Source organism: Mandrillus leucophaeus, unplaced genomic scaffold, assembly GCF_000951045.1.
Source record: "Mandrillus leucophaeus isolate KB7577 unplaced genomic scaffold, Mleu.le_1.0 Scaffold405, whole genome shotgun sequence".
Lineage (NCBI taxonomy): Eukaryota > Metazoa > Chordata > Mammalia > Primates > Cercopithecidae > Mandrillus > Mandrillus leucophaeus.
Window position 1 is genome coordinate 654,630 of NW_012104310.1, and position 26,644 is coordinate 681,273.

At 33.4% G+C, this 26,644-nt stretch overlaps 1 protein-coding gene across 1 annotated transcript in view; it reads right to left on the reverse strand.

The window, feature by feature from the left end:
* The window catches only part of TRDN (triadin), a 419,992-nt gene that overhangs the window by 105,926 nt on the left and 287,422 nt on the right, over nt 1–26,644 (reverse strand). The window contains exons 22-23 of the mRNA XM_011992160.1: nt 16,241–16,291; nt 10,436–10,486 (exon numbers count right to left, since the gene is read on the reverse strand). Of these exons, the coding sequence (XP_011847550.1) occupies nt 10,436–10,486; nt 16,241–16,291 (102 nt within the window). The remainder of the gene's footprint in view (nt 1–10,435; nt 10,487–16,240; nt 16,292–26,644) is intronic.

Genomic DNA, 26,644 nt, shown 5'->3' on the forward strand with positions numbered 1-26,644 from the left:
GTTTTAGTAGGAGGGGGTTTGGAAAACATGGTGGCTAAGGACATAGGTCTAAAATCAGACTGCCAGACACCAGTTCTGGATGGCAACTGTGTGACCTGGGCAAGTAACTCTCAGTGCTTCCATTTTCACGTTAATGAAAACAGGATTGCTGTGAAAATTAAACACTACACGTGAAGTACTTAGAATGGTGCCAGGTACAAAGCAAATGGTGGATGTCAACCATTTCATTAATATGGTAAACTACTTTTCTCACACTTTTATAACACAATTTTAAATACAATATGGATTTTAAAATAAAAAGAATTTTATTTGTTACAAGCAACATTCATACATTTATTCCAAATCCATGGATTTTCCATCATTTGAACCTTTTTTTATTCAGGATCTACTGAATATTTCGACTTTGATGAAAACCTGCTACTATTACTACTACTACTTGCTATTACTACTATTACTACTACTACTACACAACTACTACACATAAAGACACGCAATTTCACAACTTTGTTGTTGTCCTAACTATATAATTTAAAAGAAAATGTGATGCAATGTCCGTGTGCCTGTACACACACACTCACACTCTTCTACATTCTGTTTTCTGCATGAGGAAGTATTTCATGGAATATAGAAATACTGTCACTCCAAATAGCTTGACTTCAATATTTCAGATATGGGATAACCCTCCCTAAATAAGTCTTAAGAGGAATGCTTATTTTGCAAAGATTCAGTCTGCTATTCTAGATGGTATCTGATTTCTTCTGCTGCAGACACATTGCTTTGTGGTCCAGATAAATATAACTGCGAAAAAGACAAGATTTGACTGCCTCTGAGTTTGATTTCGAACTTCTTCAGTTCATAGATTGTCAAAAGAAGAAATTGTTCTAACTTTGGGTGAGGTCACACAGCGAACCAACACCCAACATCTGCTGCTACATAGCTTTTCATCTTATCTGGCTGTACATTTCTTTACTTCAATATTCTACTGACTGCTTAACATTTTCCTTTCTCTTATTTAGCCACATCCATATGGTCTTGACACTTCATGCATTCTCTATGCTCCCATTTTTCCTGATTATCTTTCTAAATTAGTATCATCTTTGCTCATGAATTGAGGAATCCTTCCATGCATAATAAAGAAGCAAGGTGATGATATTCTCAAGTGATAGTTCAACCTCATTCATGTCAAGGAGTTGCAGAGATCATTTTTGCCACTGCAGTTGAAGGAAAACAAACAAACAGGCAAAAGCTAACCAAGCAAACAATTCCTCAGTTTGAAATTTATTTCCTTTTCAACCAAGTAATCTAATATGTGGTCTCTGAAACTCTCCAAATTTCCATTTTCTTACCTTTTGAAATGGCAACATTATAATTATCTCAGGAATTTGTGGCTAGAATTAGACTGAATAATTTAATGAATATTTCCTGAGCATTCAAGTACTAATATTGAAATAACAGATCTCCATTGACCTGATGAAAATTTGGCCTGCCTTACTGAAGGAAGCATTGGCGAACACTTCACTTTTCCCCTGTCCCAGCTCTTTTTTCACTGTCTTGTGAGATCTTTGAAGACAGGAAATTTGTCTTTTCGTCTTTGGAGCCTCGCTGCCTAGAACAGCCACAGAACATTATGTGAACACTCAAAAATTGTTATGGATATGTAACTAAATTAAAATGCTGTTTCAAAATGACAGGGAAATCAAAATGCTAACTTCATTTTTAGGGTGTTTAAATCAAAATAGGGAGCAGAATCCCTGTCTCACAATCCAAAACACTTACATGTGTGGAAAAACACATTAGAACTGACCCACCAGACACTGAACCCTGGTGCACATTATCTTCAGATATTTATATTTAATTTGTCTGTCTGGTAAAACTATTCAGAGTGGCTACATGAACTAATTTATTTATTGCTAGTTATTTCAGGAAGCAAAAGCCTCAAACTACTGACATCAGTGCTTTTTCCATAACACATAGGCACACACAGAAGCACACCTCCACACACGCATGTTCTCTGTCTCTCTGTGTCTGTCTCTGTCTCTCTCACCCACCTCTCAGACCCATTAAGTCAACAACAGAAACAAAACAAAAACAATTCTGCTTGATAAGTTTCTGTAGGTGTAGTTCTAAAATGACTCCAGTTTGTAATGCAGATGCTTAAGTCATGACTCAATGCTTTATGCCTGAGTCCTGATTCTGCAATCCTTCCTTGGCAACATTCCCATAGGAGTTTGATGCTCACAGAAAAACTTTGCTGAGTGGACATTAAAAACACAAAATGGGCCACAGGGTATTCTCTCTTTGCAGCACAGAATAAATGTATACATTGTCCCTGCCTTATTCTGTCATCATTTCATTTTCATTGTCTTTTGTGTTTTGTGTATGGTAAATGCAATGTACCACACTTCTGATAGTGTCACTCTGCTTTTATCTGTGCTTTCTTTTATGCCTACTTATATGTGCCTCATTATTCTTTCCGTCCCTGAAGCTTCCCAATGTGAAGAGTGGGCATTTAAATAGGTAAGATATAATTGGAGGTGGCTGCATGCATTTGTAGGTCCTGCAGAAACTGTCAGAACCAGGCCCTGTGTTGTTATTTGAAGATGGCAGATGGCAGGTTGGAAATATTTCAACTAATGAGCCTGCTGACTTTAAACCATTCAGTGGGTTCGGAAAGTTGTGCAAAAGCCTCTTATCAAGGTAAATCGGCAGGCATTCCTTAGTTCTCCTTTACTGAGGGGAAGTCACTAGACTCTTGCTTGTTTCTCTGGGTACCAGTATTGATTTTCTTGAATTTGAAGTAAGAATAATAAATTAAGTAGATAGAAGGTCATAGGTTTAAGTATGAATCATCTTATATCTTCTTCAAAAATGTAAAAATAATAGATGACTTACAGTAGAAGTAATATATTTTTTAAAATGTTAATAGACAGAAGTCAGGTGTGTGGTGCATGCTTACAATTACAGGTACTCAGGAGGCTGAGGGAGGAGGATCTCTTGAGCCCAGGAGTTTGAGGCCAGCCTGAGCAACATAGCAAAACCTCATCTCTTAAAAAAAAAAAAAAAAAAAAAAATCCCTTCAAGGAGAGAAGCGTATTAGAACATATGCGTGAAACAGCTTGGAGTGATAAGAGGGTTGCAGTGCGATAGTAACCTATTCTTTCATTCAATTCTGCGTTTTTAATGAGGGCTGACATTTAAAAAATACCCAGGAAGGAATATTAGAGCTCTATGCTTAGACTTGCATGTGTATTTCACATACACACAGCTGTACACATATTGTTGTTGTATATTAACATTTTGGATGAAGAAAATAAAAATTCTCAGTGCTTGGATATAGTACTTTTGTAAAGCCAGTGCTTGGAGAGAAAATCCTGGCCCCCTCAACTACTTTTGAAAATAATACATGACCTCTTTCCATCCTATCAACTTGACATTTTGGCATAAGGGACATAACGAGAAATGTGTCAGGTTGGAAATTCCTGCCTAAAGTGAAAGTGCTACTGTTATGGGTCCACTTTTCACTTTCACAATTCTTCAGAAAATGACTAATCATGGTTTTTAAAGGCATCTTCTAAGATTTTATTCTTTAGAATCTTGATGGGTCTTTTTTTAATTAATCAACAGATTATCTGTAACCTTCCTCCATTCCAAGCAAACACAATAAAATTATTACAAAGACAAAAATTTTGACTATCAGTTAGGATAAGTTTTGCTAATATATTCCAATATTGAAAAAAAAGAAAAATAAGATTATTTTTAGTGGTTATTAAATCTGATAGCTAAGTAGCTAATTCAGCATAAAAATCTTGGACAATCATTTGGTCTTTGGGCATCAGTTTCTTCACTGTTAACATGATAGTCGTAATATTTCTCCCTAAAATACTTCAGGGCAGAATTAAATCGCGCTAAGAATTTGTATTAGAGACTAGGCACCAAAAAACTCAGAAAAAGGAAAAAAACATTAAAATACTAAACCAAATATTCTAGACTCAGTATTAGACTATGGAAATGTTTTACCGTAAGTTCTAATATTTTGTAGAGGACGACAATGGCATGAGTGAAGATTACATATGTGAATTGCAATACTATTGGAACATTTTAAACATTTAGAGTGGTGAATAAAATATATATAGATTAATTGAATCTTCTTAGAGTTATCATTTTCAAAAGACAAAATAAATCCCTGTTATATCAGTTTAAACAGAATCAGAACACTAAAGACTTTGAAACTGGAATTTTTGGGACAAAACTCAAGCTTTTTATGTTAATCACTGGACACTGGAATATCTGTGATCTCTAGATGTGGCAAGACAAAAACATTGGTTAAGTTTGCTATGGCGTATGTGGAATCAACTTATTTTGAAAGGTGCCTTTTGGGGTAAGTCTCTGAGACCAACTGTCTTGATACTTTCTCAAAAAAGCAGATGACACAACACATACTCCTTCAATAAATCATTGAGTTTTCCCCTGCAGGTTTGTATCTGGATTAATCAATATTAAAATAGTGCTTATAGAACCAACATTGGACCTTTGCAATGAGTCACAAAAACTAGTGACAACTGAACGTGCAAAATTACCAGTTTCTGTAAAATAAATAGCAGAGAGAGTGATTACTAGTATTGGAATTCAAGTTTGTTGGTTATACTCATGTTAAGAAGAAGGTTTAGGGTTCCTCAATTTTGAGACTTAACTTTACTCTCTACTAACTTTATTTCTCTTACCCTTGGCTCTTTCCATAAGAAATCTCACCCACGCATGGCATGCCCACATCTTCAAATTCAGAATACAGGCTCACAAGTGTATCTCCAACCCCAATATTTTTTCTGATACACCCAGATAGCCAGCTTCCAGTTCTAAATTTCTATTAGAGTGTCCTAAGAATACCTCAAATTCAGCATGGAGTAAACCAGATGTATAGTCTTATATTCTAAGCATGTTCTTTTCTAGTATCCCATCTCAAAGTTCTATCTCACCTCAGTGTAGCATCTTATTTTGATTGAATCTGGCTTCTAACATGTTGAAGCAATTTTGAAATGTATTTCAACTTTTTAAAATATTCAAGTCCATGACATTGAATTCTGAGTATATTAATATTTTTCTTAATGTCACCCAAATTTTCTTATAGACATACACCTATTATTAATGTTTGGTTTACATAAATGTCTTGTAAAAACTTTATGTAGTTTAGAGAGATTTCAGCTATTGTTTCTCTATCATCTGTTTGAACTGAACTGTGTCATAGAAATAAATTGTTAGTCCACACTATAAATTAACTAAGAAGTACTGATTACAAATATCACCCACATTTTTCAGTGATCATAAATTTATTATTTGGTCATTTGTTCAATTAGCTATTTTTAAAATAAATAGAAACTGGCAAACTTTAAATTTCAAGTGCTTGCTTTCCTTTTAAAAATAAAATCTGCAGATTTTTAAAATATCAGTTATTTTTCTTTGTTCATTATATGCATTACAATATATTTTTCCAATGTGTGGCTAATCTTACTCTTCTGGATTTGCTCTCTTTGTGTCTTAAGAAATTCTACTGTAACCAAAAGCTATATATATTTTCTCCTCTATTTTTCTGAATGTTTGAAGTTTGTCTTGTACCATCAAGTCTTGAAGATGTCTTAAATTTCTTTTTGTGCAAATATGAAAGCGGAATTTAAAATTTTTCCTACATGAGAAGCAAGTGTGGTTTTCCATTTATTTTCTCAATGATACATTTGTCATCTAATGTATTGTCTTACATTTAGGGTTTCATTTCTGGGCTCACTGTTATATTCTCTCAGTGAATTCTCTGACCAACTATATTTGGTCAGGCAATTCCACCTTATTATTTTTCAAAAAAGTATTTTCTTATTTTTGTCCTTTCAAATTTAAAGACATCTAAGAAAACTTTTTTTCCACTCTAAAAATACTGTTGATATTTTTTATATGAATCATATGAATCTATACATAACTTTAGAGGGAAATGATCACCTCTAGATAGGAAAAGGAAATATTGCTTCACTTACTCAAGCCTTTAAAAATGAATTTCAAACTTTTTTTCACTATTTTTTACATGAAAATGTCATCAATATTTACATACATTTATTCTTTGTAACAGAATTTGTTTCTGAATTTGTTTGTGAATTGGGTACCCTGAACTAACAAAAATTTGAATTATTCATCACTTATGTTTAGGAATGCTAAACATTAATTTTTATAAGATGATCTTGTATTCAGACGTTTTGCTAATTTCTCTTATTCATACTAATATTTTGTTTGTGGGTAAACTTGGAATATTTATGAAGATGACTTTTCTGCAAATACAACAACTTTGATTATCCCTTTTCAATTCTTATACCTTTTCTCCATTGGTACTATATTTGATACAATGTTGAAATCAGGATGACATTTTTAGTGTGTTTTATATTTAATATTTAAACATAAGTACATATGTATAATTTGCAATGTTATATAAATGCATATATGTGATCATATTACACATATTCATGCACATTGATTTTTGTGTTGTTTCGTTTAGTCAAAATCATTTTAAAATTCTTGTATCAACCTAGTCTAAATCAACCTACTCTAAATCACTCCATATTGTCCATATTTTCTCCACACTATTATAATAATCTTCAAACATATAGAAAGGCATATAATGGCAGAAAACCCTGACTAGCCAACACAACTTGTTCTTCATTCCTTCTTTTACCCAGAATCCCTTGCAGTTAAATGTATCAGGAGCCTAAATCTTCCCTGGTAGCAAGGGGATGGGACTGATGCATGCCACCTGGCACCCATGCCCTCATACTCTCTCCTCCTTATTGCTGGCTGCAATGCCAGTGCGTAGGCAGAACTTGGAACCACGTGCTGAAGATGGCAGAGGCAGCCTCAAATGACCACACACCCCCAACCAACACCAACATCCACCTGAAAACCTATCTTATTATTAACTTTTTTCATATGATTTGGAATTTCAGGTTGTATGTCAGCCTGAGTACTGCATTATTGTGGTCGTTGCCGTTTTTGTTTCTTTTTTTTTCCTATGGATTGTGATTGTGTGAGTCCTTCCTTTGACCCCAATCTTTCACTGGGCCTCTAGTCCCAAGTATACTTTAATGGCTCCAAAACTTGCCTCATAGTGTCAGTAGGGATATTACTGAACAAGTAAGTCTCTCTTCCAATACGTGACTTGCTTCAGGTCCTAGATGAGGGGCTGAGTTTATTTTCTCCACTTTCCTGAGTCTGCACTTTCCTGTTAACTGTAGCACCAGAGAACTATTCACAGCAACTGTTTTTCACCTTCTTTTCTTGAATGGGGGTTCCACTTCAGTACCGGGTTAACTGCAATGAGACTTGTGCAACATCCCTGCTTATTCCAATGAACATTATTGCCTTATGTGATCCTGATCAGCAATTCTGTTTAAAGATCCAGAGCCCAGCACCCCTACAGCTTCTTTCCAGCTTACTACCTTGTTTTCACTCTGTTTTTCAACCAATTAAATGTTTCCCTCTTGTTTGCATATGGTTATGGCTTTTAAAATTTATCCATCTATATTTTATCTTTCATTTTAAAGACTGAAGATGAAAAGAGCCTTCAAATCTTGAACATGCACTTCCATTTTCCTGGAAAATAGCAGTTAAAAGGCCAGAGTCCTTGTCTCCACTACATGATCACTGAATCAGAATCTCTGGTCATGAGTCCTGAACATTTTTATTTTAATTCAATAGGAGAGTTTAGTGCATAAGCAGATTTAACAGCATAAATTAGAACATGGTTCTACCTTTACTCAAAGAAGAATATGCTGTGGCTATTTAAGTATTATAGGATTAACACATAATAGATTAATTTCTCCTTTAATTGTGCATGATATTGTCATATTATGTCTGATGCTCTTTTAATGAAACGTTTTAAGGAGCTCTCTAATTGCTAAAAGAAGAAGTCTTAAACTTTTAACCAAAAAAACCTTTCTTTTAAAGTTAATTCCTGTTACTAAAGATTTATTTGAGACGTGACTGTTCCAATATGTGTGAGATGGTACTCATCCCCTTTAATGAAAGAAAGCCTAATGAGATAACACCTCCTACAGGTGAAAGTTAAAGTCGCTTTGCATGATATGATTACACTTTGCTGATAAAATCTCCAGGAGTTGTCGTTCACATTCAGCATCACAGGTCTGAATTTTGGCTGCTCATTTGGAACAAAAAAATAATAAGAAATTCAATGCACAAAACTTTAGAGCATCATTAATATTCTGGCAAATTATCTGGGAGAGATCATTGTCACTCTAAATGGGAAAAATTAAAATGACTAATTAAAATCCTGACAGTAATTTAAGGGCTCAATTTCTAAAATAATAATAATAATAATAATAAAATGAGATTTAAAATAATTATTCTGGTGATTACATTTAATTATCTTTTTGTACAAACCATTGTCTAGTCATAGTCCTCACTAAAAATTAGGAAGAAAATGGTACAATGAAGTAAAACTGAGGATTTAGCTAATGTATCTTCTTCAACATGATATACGTTGCCCCTGTCCCCATCACTAATATCTCTAACCATGAACCGGCTGGTGCTAGATCTGACCACCTGGTATGGGATTATGAAAAGAAGATATTTGGAAGAGTAGAAGAAGATTCTTGAGAATATATTTCCAGACATCAGAGACTAAAATAAACAAAAACTAAACTTTTAAAATAAAAATATAGAGAGATAAATAATATTCCTGTCTGCATCTTTTAAAAATATTTCCACCTTGTATTGGCAAAAGAAATATAGCATCATTGTGTGATTAAATTACTTAATGATATCTAACCATTTCAACTTACATTGTTATATAATATCCAAGTCAACCAACAGTAAGATAATGTTAAAGAAACCTAGAATTTATTTAAGATGAATTAATGTTTCAGTAAGTTCAGGATATTTTTCTTACCTTTCTCAATTAATTTAAACTTTGAATATTAATATATAGCACTATTTTTCTGCCTGTTGGACATTTAACATAACATATATGAATCCTCTTGCAAAGCAAAATATACTAGTTTACGTCTTATGCCAAAATAACACAATAGTGTATAGCAATAAAGTAGCTACCATAAAAGCTGATAAAAAAAAGTTTTAGTTATAATAACACATTTCTAAAAGAAGGCATAAGTGCCTTAATAGGTTTGAAGCCATGTTGCCTTAATCATTATTTTTTAATTAGGTACATATGAAGTTAAGAGAAAGATAATGTTGTGTTCTTACATTTCATTAAATAAGTTATGTTTATTTTAACATTAATTGAAAAATTAGGAAAGTATGACTTAAGGCTATAGTTTTATACATTGCTACACTCACTAATGGGGGGTCTCCATGCATCCTTCATTCCTCTTACTGATCTGTCAGGTTTCTTCTCCCGCTGATCTCCATACCACTTCCAACCCCAATCCATGCCTATGTAAACTCACCAGAAATCCTTCTCTTATCAATAAAATAATCTCAGTAAGATGAAAATGTTACCGCTAAGCCCCTCTACTAAGTGTGGTCAATATTTTACAGGGAAACGGGCTCTTCTTCTAACATTCACAATAGTAAGTATATTACATGGTTTTTATAATTTCAGTGACTCATTAATATGGGCACAATGGAAAATTTTTAATGTTTACTTTGACACCAAGAAATATTAGACAACTCTGAGCACAATGCCATGTCCACAGAATATACTTGGATTAGTTAGAAATTTAATGTTTTACATTGAATTTGGCAAGTTTGTTTGTGTTTTAGGGGACATAATTTGATGTACGGCATATCAGAATCTATCTTACTTCAAGCCTATCACAATGGAAAGGCTAGAGATGCACCACGGCACATTAGAAAAAGCACAGTGCTTGATTTAGGAGATTGAAGTTCTAATGCTGTCTCCACTACAAACTATAACTTTGAAAAAGGTCTTGACTATTCAGGTTTCATTTGTCTGTAAGACAAGAGGATTGGACTACAGTTTCTAAGTTCCTCCTAGCTATATGATATGTTTAGGATTCTATTATACATGAACTTACAGAATCAAAAGATTTCACTGAGAATTTTTTACTATTTCATTTTATCTTAAATCTTTGGTTTCCATGGCTATTCCTAAGATTCCCCTTTGGATATTTATACAATGTAGATTCCTCCATTTCACTACAGACCCATGGAGTCAGAATAGCGTGAGACTTTTTAAAATTTTTGCAGTATTTCTGACGCAGCTACACTTTCTTTTTTGTTCCATAGAACAATTTAGAATTTAATGATGGAATATAAATATTTTTTCTTTTGCTTAAAAACATATGAAGGCAAACTAAAGCTATGGTTTTGAGACCCTGAAAATGAAATGATTTATTACTTTGTAGCAAATAACTTAATATGCAAAAGGCAGATCAATGTGGCTTCGCATTTCTTTGTATAATATTACCTTTTTCCTTTAGGGAAGCTGGAACTTTCTCTTCTTTCCCTTTAATAGGTTCTGAAAAGAAACATTGAACATTTATTTGAAGCCAAGACAAAGAGATTTTCAGATACCTATATAATGAAGTCAGTAAGCTGAAAATATCAGTAAGCTGAAAGTAAGTAGAAATTTTATAATGCACTTTAAAAATGATTTTACTCATATAGAAACAAATAAACATCAGTATAGACTATAATAAGCCATAAACTGATCATTTTTCCTTAGCACAAACATGTTGTTCAACAAGTTATAATCTACTTGTTGATTTAAGAGAATGAGTATATGGATGGATAGGACCTTATTTATCTGTAATTTTTAAAAAATCACATGACTTCAGCATCCAGAAGTCTTCCAAAACTGTTTAATCGGCACAGAACCAGTTTATTTCTTTTAGCCCACATTTTGTCAAAAAAATAAACAACCAAATAGAAAATCCTGCACATATCATGTATGTAGTGGTGTTTCAGTCTTCAGACTCAAGTTAAACTTCAAGAATGAGACTAAAACAAAATTTGAGAGACAATTTCACCTAGCAGACAATTTTATCTATAAACTTTTAAAGTCTTCAAAATGAAGGCCTTGGTTGAAGTAACGCAAATAAAACTTTACTTATTCTACCACCTTCCAAACACATCTTCAGTGTGATTCAGACCATATCATGGGCTCCAGACATATATATGGGCAATGCCTTGAATATCATTATAATTAACAGTCTAATAAAAGATAAAACATAAACACATTTTATTCTTCCTCTGCAACATTAACACTCAATATACATTTTATGGACGAAAATGAGTTTTAATACAATTATAAGGGAAAGAAAGAGATCTATCCTTTCAGTCCCTTTTTCTATTCCCACCATATGATTTGGGTGAAAATACAGAGACTATGATGGTGGTGCTTGTAAATGGAGATGCCACTGTAGTAATCACTTAGAATTAACTGTGTCCAGATAGTTTTGGATGTATTAAGAATTGATTTTGAGGTTTTATTAAAAGAACTGTATCTTTCACAGCAAAATTTTCTTGTCTGGTAAGCTGTAGCTTTAGAAATCCATAAGCAAGTAGAACTTTTTTAAAAATGTATTTGGTGGCAAATAAATGTTCATGTTGCTATTTATGGTGCTATGTATAAATAGGGCTTTTTTTTTTTCCATATACTTCAGCATATGAAGATGAAATCAAGAGCCATGAATTGAACAAACACACTGGGAAGCTTCATTAACTGTTTTTCAAGCTGATGGGGGTAATTTGCTGCTCTTGTACTTCCTGGCTAAGCCAAAAGGATTAATGTGTTGTGAAATGAGAAGTGGTGGTGGAAACAGACTCCCAGTGGGGCGGGAGAGTGCAATGCTTTGAGTCTCAGAATTCAAGATTCAGCACGTTGATCTAAATGGGTGAGTGTGTATGTTTGTGTGAGGGTTTAGTAGTTATAAAATACAGGACCTAGACTGACAGCCCACAGAACTACATTGATTTTGGTGGAGAGAGAAGGAAAGGGTGGAATAACAGACACACTTTTATAGGACATTCAAAGATTGTAAACCCATTACCTTAAGCTTTGGAGAATGATCTCAGAAAATAAAAGTGATTTCTATTTCCAAGTTTGCTACTGGCAAGATGCCTTCTGTTCCTAGGCTGAGTCATCACTTGCACTGACTTTCCTACAGATCATTTATTCTCAGCATCTGTTTTGTCCTCAGGGGCTTTTGTCCCAATTTAGGAAGTCCACAGACTTCTCTGAGCAATCTCTAACTACTCAAGGAAGTGAGTAGGATATTAAATCCGACAAAAAATGAAGAGAGTATTACATGGAAACCCTGTACTTCTTCATTAGGAAGGAGAGATACGTCAGTGGTTTGAGTCAACTCTTAAGCCACTTTTCAACTTATCTATCTTCTTTGTCAAAAGCAGAATATTGGAAAACATTTTTAAAAATATGGTAGTCTCTTCGTGTGTGTCCAAGAGCCTATAGGATGATTTATGGTTCTTGGTGATCAGGGCCTATAAAGTGTTCAATGGTGCTAGGATATAAAGTGGAACTCGCTCAAAATTATTGAGGCAAGAAGATTGTGATGGAAAAACAATTCCCTAAGGAATAGGAAAATCGTTTCAGATTTGCCACTGGCTTACACTGCCCCCAGAGACAAAGGCAGTAAGGAGGAATTGGGTGAGTATCCATGATGACGTACAGCATGGTTGGGGAGCAGTTTCAAAGTCCTCAGACAACTTACCCAACCTTAATTCTAGCTTGGAATTGTTGGGTGGAAATGTCTACAAAAAACATGTTGAGGACAAATTGAAGTTGGGAGATCATAAGTTGCATAGTCCTGAGCATAGTTAAAGAAGATCAGTTCTGTCGAGATTCCTCTCCCATTATATCCAAACATACACAGACGTGGGATACAAAACTAGTCAATAATTCTGAGGCCCAATTGCATTACTCCAGCAACAGAGAAACCTAAAGGTGCTATCCTCGTGTTCTCAGAGGAGGAGAAATTACTTAACTACTGTGTTGCCTGTTTGGATTCAGTTTGCTCTTTCTCAGTCTGTAGGTGAATCTGCGGTAGTCAGATATGTTAGGCCAGGAGTTGGAAACAAGTTATCTGGGATAAGGTTGAATGCCACAAGGAGGATAACCAATATCATTGGTCACTAACAGGATTTTCTGTGTTTTGGATGGTCAAGACCTCATATGCAAGACTATGCCCCTGTGGGTGTGTTGAAAAGGCTTAAGTGAGTCCACTGGTCCAGGAAAGTCAATAACTGAACCAGCAACAAAAGTAGCAAGACATATCATGCTCCTGTTTTTTTTTTTTTTTTTTTTTCCTTTGAAACAGTCATCCCTAGAACTCTCAGTTTTTCCTTACATAAAGACAAAAGCCTAATAATGTATCTCTGAATGCCTAATTGACTCATGGTTGTCACAACTCTGATCAATGTGGCTCCAAATGATTTCCTTGTAATAATGCTGGTTTTAAACTTGAAGTATCATTTTAAAATGAATTTGGATGTACACATGCAAGTGGAATGTATGAGTAACAGGCAAATGTGGACAATCTCTTAGTGGTTTAATAGAAGTAGCTGACAAAATACAACTCTAATAAAATAAGTGAATTTTTAGCAAGTGAAATTTCTGCATTCTGATTCTGCCACAGCTTAGCAGCAGGCTTCAAAGAGACTCTCCAAAAACAGTAACACGGCAGAGGCTTTTAAAGTCCCTAAAATCTTATAGGAAATATTAAAATTTTGTCTTTGATTCTTAGTAATGATAAATTATATTCAGAAAAAAATAAAATTCTTCTAAAATAGTATTCAACTTATATATAACAAAGGCATTTTGCGGACATTAATGCAGTTTGAATTAAAAAGTAGATATATTTTATATCATCCTAAATCAATAATCATATGCTGTAAACCTTCATATACATAATTTTCTAGTGATCAAAAATTTTAGAGAAAATAGTAGATAATTTTACATGGAACAAAAAATTTTCAGTAAGGAATTTCAATTGTAAAATTATCTACTATGTTCTGTAAAATTTGAAATCACTAGAAAATTATGTATATAAGTTTTGCAGTATATGATTATTGATTTAGGATGATATAAAATACACAATTGCAACAATATTAGAAGTTACAAGAGCCTGCTTAATGAAGTGGTCAGTGTGGATTTATTTCCTCCAGGTAATGCTTTCCAGGACAGATTTTAACAATTATTCTTCCAACCAGTTTAAACTTTGGCACATGTGAAGATTTTAAGTAATAGTTAAAAGTTTTGATAATTATCATTGCCCAAAGTGAAGCATTGGAGTTAAGCCCCCAACTTTTCTTTTGAGCTGCTTTCATAGTGAACAATAACATGTGGTTCAAATATTCCTGTGATATAAATGCAGACTAAAATAAAGACATTAATGTCCCCCAAATCTCTTCCACATGACAATGGAAGAAGAAAATACTTAGATTTTACAAATGTTAATTGCAAATTATATATGTATATCTTTTCCTGGTAGTATGTTTTCATGACACTTTTGGTTTTCACGTAATCAAGGACGCTGTTTTTATTGATTTTCGTATTACATGAGAGTGGAGGCTGGGAAGGGAACTGTCCCAAAATACAGGTAATCACTAAAGAAAAATAGATTAAGCCCATCTGTGAGAATTAAGTGTAGTTACTCCAATAGCAGAAGAACTAAGACTATTTTTCATAGTTTATGTCCAATGCATCCATGCCAAATAGATTTTTTGTGTGTTTTTTTAAGATCTACACTCAAAGCAAAAGTGCTTTTATGAATACAAATATAAGACCCCTATTCTAAGGTGCAAGTAGTGTCTGTGTTAAAAAGAAAAAATGGAATTTAAAGTGGGGCAGAGATGACTTTGACTCTTACCTTTCCCTATTACCCACAGTGTGACACTGAGTAACTTATATTGCTAGACCTCACATTCTTTGTTCATAAAAATTGAGGTAGCCAGTACATTTTGCTGAAACAAATATGTTAATTAGGTATCAAGGTGCCTGGCAAAGAGTAGATGCACCACTTTTGGACTTCCTCCAAACAATTCCCACACCTTTACCAGGCTAACTCTTCATCTCCTCATTTACATTTCATTTTATTTCTTCAGGAAAAAAATTCCTGGTCACACAAAATTGATCAGAATCCGCTGTTACATGCTCTCATAGCATCCTGGATACCTCCTAATTAATTCATGGTCCAATTAATTAGGATACCTCCTAATTAATAATAACAATTGTTATAAATTTAATTATGTTATTAATACTGCAACTTCTCAGAGAATATAGTCTATGCTTTTCTTGCACCCTTCGTGTCTAGTGAGTATCTGATTTAATTACTGCATATTAGATGCATAATACTTATTGAATATAGCACTGATCAGTCCACACAAAAAAGTAAGGTGAATGATATCAGATCTTGATGTTTAAATAGATGAATTTTAGTTAATTTATTATATATACATATATAACACACATATATAATAAATTATATATTATAGTACATATATATAACACATATACGTACTATAGAATACATTATAAATATTACAAGTGTGTTAATTCAGAAGAGAGGGGAGTCATTGAAGGCTGAAATAGGTAGAGAAGGCTTGATGCTTTATGTGGACATTATTCTTAGGATCAGGTTAAATATTTACATAGGCAAAGAGGAAAGCAGTTAGTCCACTCAGGAGATAGAAGTTTCAAATTTTAATTAAGAATTTCATGCTTTTTCATAGAAATACAGAGTGTGACAAGACTAAAGCAGGCAGAATGTGCCTCAGAGCATTTGAAAATATCAGAATGCAGAGGTCTAATTACCAAATCTTACTTCCTGTTTGTAGCTTTACCATTTTTGCTGTCATCATCATCTCCAGTGTTTACCAAACGCTTGGGATATATTATGCACTAAATATATATTTTAGGGCTAGAAAGGAGAGAATCAGAGAATTTGGGGACAAGTGCTTCTTAATATTCTTCACTTCCCTTCTATATTTTTTACCTTTTTCACTAAAAAAATCCTTTTTAAATTTTTCTTTCTTTTCTTTTTGGGAACTGTAATCAGAGCACTTCCTGGGTAACAGTGAGAAGAAATAATTTTAGGGACAAATACATAAATACAAGTTTTTAAAAATATGCGGGTGACCTCTGCAGTTCTGGTTTACATATTTGCAAAGGGGATGCTGTTAATGTACTATGTTCTCAATAATATATATTTCCTAATACATTTGTAATATCATATTAAATTAACTATGTTACCTTTATCTTTCAGAACTGAAGAAGTTTTCCCAGATTTTTCTTTTCTAATTTCTGCAAGAGAGATCATGGGAAGAAAAGGTTACAAGGAATAATAGAGAAAAAAATGCAAGTTTCTTCATGTGTTTTGTATACTGAGGCTTAAAGATCACAGGGCATCTGAGTTGATATTCACAATGCAGATATCTCCAGGTATATTTTGTCTATAAGACGTTGGACTAAATATGAAAACAATAGAAAATAAGCCCATGAACTACTATCCACAAGTACAGACTATGCCATATATATTTTAAAAGGTACAAGTAAACTGACCTGGGCTTTGAAGAAGAAAGATATGGTAAAAATGATAGCTAATGTTGTCTACTGACTATGTGTCAAGCAATGTTCTCTACCAATTTCTCATTCAGTTCTCTCAACTCCATGAGGTATGTAGGTTCTGTTATTATTCCTGCTTTTCACATAAATTAACTAACTTTCCAAGATCTTTAAATAGGAGACCTGGGATTTGAACCACTATATCGATGCTCTCAAGAACATAAGTGCTGGCTCCAGTAGTTGCATAATGGACTCAGTAAAGGATGTAAAAAAGCATGTAGTACTGAGGCAGAACTTGACAAGGGAAATAAATTAGACCCGCAAACATGACATGGAAAGAAGTACACATTTTAGAGAAACAGACAGAGAATAGGAGACCTGGACAGGACAGATCTATCAGTTTTCTGTGCAGGCCATTTACAACCAACAGAAGTGGAGGTGATGCTGTGTGACTTCCAAGGCTAAGTCACAAAACGTCATGCAGTATTCACCTGCGAACCTAGTGACACTTGCTTTGGGAAATGCAGCTGCCATGTGAGTAATCTAATTAACACCACCATGCTAGAGAGGCTACATCTAGGTAGTCCAACTAACAGCTTCAGCTGAGCTCCCAGCGAACAGCTAGTATCAACTGCCAGCCGTCTGAGAGAGCCATCCTTCACATCCAGGAGTCAGTGATTTTACATGACTGCAGCCCAGCTGGACATCTGACTGCAATCATATGAGATAATCAAGTGAAAACGGCCTACTGTATCCTCCTGAAGTCCTGACCTACTAAATGATGAACAAAATGAAATCAGCTGTTGTTTTACATCACTAAGTTTTGAAATGACCTATATCTAGAAGTAGTTGTGAAAAGGTAGTTAACCAACAAACAGCAAAAATTTGAACCTGTGATAAGTGCTCCAGTAAAGTTATACAGATAATAGGGAAAAAAAATTATTAATTCTAAGTTTAAAATTGGGGAAGGTTTTCACTGAGAATATGCCTTTTAGGTTTAGGCTTATAAACTGGATAGAATTTCATTGGCCAGGAAATGCCATTTTAATTGCATAACTGTAAGTAGGTGTATGCAGTTTTTTGGGGTTTTTTTGTTGTTCGTTTGTTTGTTTTTGTCTTCCTTTGTCGCCAGGCTGGAGTGCAGTGATGTGATCTCGGTTCATTGAAATCCCAGGTTCAAGTGATTCTCCTGCCTCAGCCTCCTGAGTAGCTGGGATTACAGGCACCCACCAGCACTCCTGGCTAATTTTTGTATTTTTAGTAGAGACAGGTTTTCACCATGCTGGCAAGGCTGGTCCCAAACTCCTGACCTCAAGTGATCTGCCCGCCTCGGTCTCCCAAAGTGCTGGGATTACGGGCATGAGCGACCATGTCGAGCCATGTATTAGGGTTTTTGTTTTTGTTTTATAAGCTGAGAATGGTTCCTAGAGTTCTTACTTGGTTTACAATAGGATAATTTTCCCTCACCTGAGATACGAAATGTAAAAGGAGAGGTCTTTGGAGGAAGATATTATTTCTGTTTTGAATGTATTGTGTCTCATATGTCGACAAGACACCCAAAAAAGAAACATCCAGCAAGCAGTTGGAAAGAACAGGTGAAGTGCAGATCATTTACAGGTACTGCAAAGCAACCTACAGTATTGTTTATGAATGAAAACTATCAATATAACTAGTAGCATTTTTTTAAAAGCCCCAAATTAATCTTATTTGCTTTGTTCACACAGATTGACTTGACTTATTAAGCAAACTAATTATATAAAAGCAAACTAAACCAGAAAGTGAACAATTATTTTCTTAATAGTATGTGACAGGTGAAAACACACCCACATACAAAGACTAGTGTTCTCAGCTGTTTTTTTTTTAACAGCATGTTTTAAATCCAATCTCATATAATTTGTCTATATTGATATACTATTTATGTATTGGTAGTGATAGCTTTAATTTTATACATTTTGATGTGCTATTGCCAGACCTTTAAAAATTTAAAATACAGATTATTATCAAAATAGCTATAGACGTCAAGCTTTCAATAATCTGAGATAAAAAGTATTCATTTTGAAAATAATACTCAATAGCAATGCATCTAGGAATTTTTCAATTTAAGTTATGGGCCTGAGTATATTTAACCAAAAATAAATAGCAAAGAGCTTTTGCTTTTAATTGTATTGTAGAATATAAAAGGTATATATGTGTTTCCTTTTCCTTCTGTGAGAATTCTTTAAAAAAAAAAAAAAGAGGCTCATGAAAAAGACAAGACAAAAGGCTGAAATAATGGAAAGTCTTATAACAGAGTATCCTCCGTATCCTCAGCCCAAGAGTTCTTTCCTGACACAAGCATAAACATTTTGAATCCAAACTACAAGTGTTCATCTGTTTAAAGGAAACAGTAATAATTATTAATACTATGGATCTGCCTATTATTTATTATTTATTGCTCTGAATGATCAAGTATAAATTCAGTTTTATCATTAGTGACATTTAATGAGGATGTTAATAAAAATATTTTGTTGGTGCTTTCTAACATAGCTAGAACAAATAAAGAAAGTGAATTTGGAAAGTGTAAACAAAATTATCATGCAGTTAAAATCCCCTGGTTCTATAAAGAATCAAATCCAAAATTCTTAATCTTTCTTACGCAGCTTGCTCTACTGAAGTGCTCAGAAACATAACTTCAAAAACTGTCTCTCTCTTTCTTTTTTGTAGATGTAAGATGCTTGCTGATCCGAGATACTTTTTTTCACAAACATAATGAATAATACCAACGTACCAAACTTTTTGGGCTTTTCTTCTGATGGAAAGAATAATTATAAAGAACCACCTGACAAGCTTTCTCTGAAAGTGCAACAATATCTGATAATTTCCCAGAGTGTAACTTATAATGTACATCATCACACAGCATTAAAAAAATAAAATTGTCTCATAACATCTTTTGGTTGCTTCCTGACATGATACTGCACTGTTCCTAAAGTTATCTAATAGTGATTAATTGCATGATTGTTTTCATAGTTAATATGTGAATCCCTTACATGAATATCTCTTTGTTTTATTTTAATTCGAATGCAATTTTGATAAGCCAGGATATTTTAGGAAAGATATTTTATAATATTTTCAATCTACTACAAACTCCAACATATAAAATTTATAAGTAAATACAGAGACATAATTTTCAAGTTGCCTAAATGGTTTAAAATACTGTGTTTATAATTATCATGAAGGAAATAATAATATATTGATGCTTTATGTAACAGTAATTTTGAATTCTTCTGAAAGATATAACAGACTAATCTTACTGGAGACACTGTTCATTAACTTTGTAATTAGAGATAACTTGGTCAGGACACCATCTTTAACTTTGTATAATGATACATTTAACTGTTCTGTATTCTATAGGCTAAAGAACTTGATACATCTATTTTTTTTAACATTTTACTTATTTTTCCTGAATATGTGTTTTAAAATCCTTACAGCATTTCCAGTTGAATTATATCTATACATTGCTATGTTTTTAAATTTGGAAACTTCATTTTATTTATTTCATAGTCTTTGTGTTTTATTTAAAAAGAATAAAATTTTGCAACCTATGTAATCCTCTATCTCTAACTGGACAAACCAATTCAAAAGCATAATATAAAATTTTCTCGAATGACATCTGAACAGTGTTGTCAGTACGTGAAGACTATGGGAAGATATTCCTCAAGAAATTGTAAATAAGGGAAATTAGACTATTCTCTCAAATTTCAGTTATATATTTAACAGATTGGGGGGATGGAGAATAAATGAATTCCAAAAGCATCAACTAGAAAATACTATATAACACTTTGTAAATACTTCTTTGAAGAGCTTCCTTCAATTACACTTGTATACTCTAGACAAGCTGGGCTGTATCGGCATGTTAAAATGGTGACATATACAATGGCATAAGAATGCAAAATAACAGTCTTATGCAGTAGTCTCAGTATTCTAGTCTTTTTGATAAACTCTTCCTTATATTAGTATAGTTCTCCAAATTACCTTAGCTGAGGGACTTCTCTTGAAACAATCTGAATATCCTTTCCCTTTGACTAAATTCTGGTTCAATTTCATAATTACTTGGTTTTGAGGCTGTGTAGCTTGGCTGCAAGCATTGTAATATTCATATATACACACTTTGATATTCTGATCCTTATGCGCCTTAATAATCTGACTACTAATCAAAATTGGTAGGGTGCACTTTAGTTCATCTCTATCCAGCTCTTTCAGAAAGATCAGCAATATGTAAAGATACAAAAACATTAAATTAGCCCTCCTTTATTTGATAAGAAATTAGATATGCATTCTGTTAACTTCTATTTTAATGTTGGGGAGATGAGATGAACTAGGATATCTTAGGGACAGGGTTAGCTACTGAACCACTAAAGAAGACTTTTTCAAAGAAAACTTTATTAGTCATGAAATTTTTCTAGTGGAGTCTCGTCATTTTAAGATGTCAAAGTTTCCGTGTTTAAATTAAGATAATAACTTTATTACAATATTGTAATTTCCTTGAGGGCAGGGCTCAAGGAAATTCCAGTATCCATGCATAATGACGAAGCATTATTTTGTGTAGTTAGGCATTTTTAACATAAGATCGCTTTAACTTCTCACTTGTCTCCAATGAGGTAGGTGTTATCCATAATTTTATAGATGTTTTACCTGAAGCTAAGAGGTAAATAACTTGCCCAAGGTCACAGCTAGTAAATTACCAATGGAAAAATTTGAATCCAGGCTATGAGATGACAAAGTTAGTGTTAAACTGCTACACTATGCCTCTGGGAGCTTCCTGGATTATAAAGTAGATATCACCACAAATTGTCCCTAAAAGCGAACAGGGTGTACATGTGAATCACCAGATAACATCAGTGTTCTTTATAATTGCCAGCCTGCCACAGTCTTGCAAATAATATATCTGAAGCAGGAACTAGGTAGTCTAACACATACTAGAAATTCCACAACTATTTGTTCAATGAGTTAATAAATTTGCTAAATTTTGTGCCAATCACATTTTATCAGGAAACTTCTCATCAAATCTTTACACAGTAGCCTGATCATCATTATAAGCATCTTTCATGATTAGCTATTTTCCAATTTGTAATCCTAGTCTGGCAAAAATATCAAATACAATGAAATGGCCAATATCTGATAGTTTTCCTGGACAAAAAATGAAAATTATGTATATTTAAATCTAATGTTTACCTCACATTTTATTTTTTTGTTGTCTAAGAAATTTTGAGTGACTTTCCAAAGTTCAGTAATCTCATACACATATTTACACATTTATGACCATTTATTTTTTTTGTAATAACCTCTGATAATCCATTCATTTAAGATATAATACATTCTTTATTTCTATAACAGTATTATTCATTATACATATTCTATATTGTCTTTTGAAATTTTTAAAATAGAAATCCTGTCCTAAAACACATTTATGTGAGATCTCAAGAATCATTATCATTGTAGTGTAACTGTTCAAAATGAAACTTAATTTATAAGATGACATATATTGAAAAGTTGAAGAAATATAATTGAATATAAGAAAAAATGTTAACTGAATAATTATTAATATAATCAAAATAAAGGAGACTTTTAATGTATCTTTCTGCTACTCATTGTATAGAATTTCAAAATATACTTCAAAATTAACTTAGTGAACTGGACTAATTCTTCAAGATTTCCATGCACTTAAAAAATTAATAGACCTTAATTTTTGAAGCAGATTTATGATTACAGCAAAACTAATCAGAAAGTGCAGAGTTCCTGTACATTCTTTCTGTAACAATCTGAATGTGTCCCTTCAAAATTCATATGTTGAAATCCTACTCCCAATGTGATGGTATTAGGAGGTGACACCTCTGTGAGATAATTAGGTCATCAGCGTGGAACCCTCATTAATAAAAGTGGCCTTAGAAAAATAAAAGGAACCCCAGAGAGCTCTCTTGCCCTCTTTCTGTATGTCAGGATACAAAAAGACAGCAGTCTGCAATCCAGAAGAGGGCTCTCACAGCACATCACCATTCTAGCAGCCTGATTTGTGAGAAATAAATTTTTGTTGTTTGTAAGCCACCCAGTCTATGGCAGTTTGTTATAGCAGCCCAAACTAAGACACCCTCTTCAAGCACACTTAGGCTCTATCTATCACCATCAGTATCCCTCAAGAGTGTGGTACATTTATTACGATCCAAGAAGCAATATTGATACATCATTATCAACCAAAGTCCATAGTTTACACTAGGGTTCACTCTTAGTTTTATACTTCTTATAGATTTTGACAAAAGTATAATGACACATATCTGCCATTGCAGTTTCATTCAGAATAATTTCATTATCCTAAAAATTCTCTGTGCTCCACCGATTCACCCTTCTCTTCTCCCCAAACCCTAGTAACCACTGAGTTTTTAACTTTCTCCACAGTTTTGCCTTTTCCAAAATATTATACAGTTGTAATTATACAACATGTTGACTCTTCACATTGTCATATTTCACTTAGAAATATAATTTAAGGTTCTTCTATGCTGTTTTGTGGCTTGAAAGCTCATGTATTTTCCACACTGAATAAAAATCCCATTGTATTAATGTACCAGAATTTATTTATCTGTTCACCTGTTGAAGGACATCTTGGTTGCTTCCCAGTTTTAGGAAATATGAATAAAGCTGATATAAACATTCGTATGCAGGTTTTTGCATATATGTAAGTTTTCAGCTTATTTGGATAGACACCAAGGAGCATAATTGCGGGATTGCATCGTGAGAGTAAGGTTAGTTTTCTAAGAAACTATCAAATTGTCTTTTTGCATTTCCGCAAGCAAAGAATGAGAGTTTCTGTTGCTCTACATCCTCCCCAGCATTTTGTATTGTCAGTGCTTTGCATTTTAGCTGTTCTAATAGGTGTGTATTGGTATCTCATTGTTTTAATCTAATTATATGTTATGTTGAACATCTTTTCATATGTTTATTGCCATCTGTATATCTTATAAGCCCAACTTATAATTTTTTTCTTTCATGGACTGTGTCTTTGGTGTTTTATTTAAAATGTCATTGTCAAACACAAGGACACCTAAATCTTCTACGTTATTTCCCAGGAGTTTTATAGTTTCATGTTTTACATTTAGATCTATGATCCACTTTGAGTTAATTTTCTTGTGGAGGATGTAAAGTCTATTTTTGAGGGTTTTTTGTTGTCTTTTTTATTTTTGTTTATGGATGTCCAGTTGTTTTGACACCCATTTGTTCAAAAGTCTATCCTTTCTCCAGTAAATTGTTATTTCCCCTTCGTCAAAGATCAGCTGATTCTATTTTTGTGAGTGCATTTCTGAGTTCTGTTTTCTCTTTCATTGATTTATTTGTCTATTCTTTCATTAATGTCATACTGTCTTGATTACTGTATTTTTACAGTAAGTTGTGAAGTTCAGTAGTGTCAGTTTGCCACTTAATTCTTCTTTTCCAATGCTGTGTTGGCTCTTCTGGGTCTTTTGCTTTTTCTTATAAACTTTAGAATTAGTTTGTCAATAGCCACAAGATAACTTGCTAGAATTTTTTTGGAATTGTGTCAAATCTGTAGCTCAATTTAGGAAGAATTGGCAGCTTGACAGTACTGAGTCATTCTATCAATGAATATGGAGTATTTCTCAATTTATTTAGTTTCTGTTTATTTCTTTATGTGGTTTCCTTCCAACAGATCTTATACATAATTTTAAAATATGTACCTAAGTGTTTATGTTTTTGGTGACAATATAAGTGATCATTGTGTTTTTAATCTTGTTCATTCAAATTTTTCATTACTGATATACGAGAGCAATTGACTTTTGCATACTAACTTTGTGTTCTGAAACCTTGTCATATTCTCTGATTAGTTCCAGGAAGTTTTTGGAATTTTCTACATAAATAAGTATGTCATCTTTGAACAAATACAGTTTAATTTTTTCTTCCCAACTTATATACCATTTATTTCCTTTTCTTATATTGTTGCATTCGCTAAAACTTTCAGTATAATGTTGATGAAGTGGTATGAGAGCAAACATCCTTGTCGTGTTTCTGACCTCAGCAAGAGCGCTTTTAATTTTGCACCATTAAATAGAATGTTAGCTGTAGGATTTTTGTAAAAATTATTTATCAAGTTTAAGAATTTTCTGTCTATTCCTAGTTTGCTGAGAGTTTTTAACCATGGGTGCTAGATTTTCTCAAACGCTTTTACCATTACTATTCATAAGGTCATGTGTTTTTTCCTTCTTTAGCCTGTTGATGTTATAGATTACTTAAACACTTTTCAAATGTTGAAGCAGACTTGCATATCTGGAATAAATTCCACTTGGTCATATATAATTCTTTTTATGTATTGTTGAATTTGATTTTTTATATTTTAGATGTTTATTAATCTTTTAAAAAAATCTCCACACTAACTGTGTTGTAATCTTTGCGATGGATATGTACACAGAAAGAAAATTGAGGTCCAAGACTCTCAAAAAGGGTTTGGTTGGAGTAAAATAAAAGCCAATGCCCTCTCAACACACCGGAAACTGTTCTTTTTGTTGTGCTTACCAGAGTGACAGCATGCCTCCCCTGTGGATAACGAAGTCCAGGACCCCTCGAGTCCTTTCTCTTGAAAATGATATTATAAAAGGAGGACACAAGTTTGTGTTTTAAAATATAAACCGTATTATATTTAATAGATATTTATTGAGTGTCTCTTTTCTACTGGGACCTGGAAGAACAAGGAAGACTGTGTGGAGTTCGAACTGTGTTGTAATGCATCCACGTAGACAGATTAAATACAATGATAGAGGGCTCAGAACTCTGGGTGCATGGCAGAAAGACTGGCAAACTCGACCTGAGAAAATGAAAGAAGACTTCACAGAAACACTGGCATTTGTGATGGATTCAAAAACTGATAAAATTTGCCATGAAAGAAGAATCAAAAAGGCATTTCAAACATAAAAAAAAGCATAAGAATACCATGGAGTGTGAAAGTTAATGTGGATTCTTGAATGGAGAAAGTGGAATAATGAGGCAGTGAGCCTTGGCTACAAAGTCACACTGAGGCTTGGTAGCAAAGGCACTTGTGGTACCCTCTAAGGAGTTTAAATTTATATGCTTCCAGTGATAAGGATTTAAATATCCTAAAGCCAAACTTTTTTTCCTGCCATTGTATCAATTAATTTGCAAAATTTTGCTAACAGAATATGTGAAAAACTGACTTACAGTACAAAGTAATTATTGCCATGTTATAAAAACAATCAGAAACCACCAGTCATATACAGTTGTTATCTGCATTATCCTATCTCCAGAGACAGTATATTCTTTTGTTCCATTTTTTATAGTATTTCTGTGCATGTATCAAGGGCATAATTTCTATATCCTGTGTGCTATTATTACTAATTCTCATGCTTACAATCGTACTGAAAGCATTTTATGTCATCTAATTTGGCATCCGATAGCATGCCTTGTTGCTGAGACATTTTTGCAACATATCAGCAAAACTTTAAATATTATCAGTCTGCTTAGTAAATTTAAATAATATTTTAAGATATTTTCATTTTATAATCCAAATGGACTTTCCTGTTGATTGATTGTACTTGCAATCAGAAGACAGCTTGTTCTTCAGCATTGGGGGCAATGTGGAAATGTCTCGAGCAAGGAAAACATGTCTTATAAGTGAGAAGTGCACAATATTAAAGATGGAAGGTCCTTTAGAGATGGCTTAATGCAATAGTATTTGCTTATTTAAAAAAAGGCAATGCAAGCAAATAAGTAGCCCAGTCACAGAACTAATTATTGACAGAGCTAAACTAAGCCCGAAGTGTTATTTCCAGATAGCTCTGTGCTCTATTGTTCAAGCAGGTATTTTATAATCACCACTGGCTATCATCAATTACTTCTTCCTTGAAGACCAAAGTTGTAAGTGCTAACTCCAAGTTAAGAATTTTTGACGATGGAATGTAATGTAAAGACTTGAAATGAGGATGTAGATGTTTTGTTTGGGAAAGAATTTTTCCCTTTCTTTCTGTGTAAAAATCAAGTGAAGTAAAACTCAGATTTTCAGTTCATAATGATGAAAAACTTTTTTTTTTTTTTTTTTTT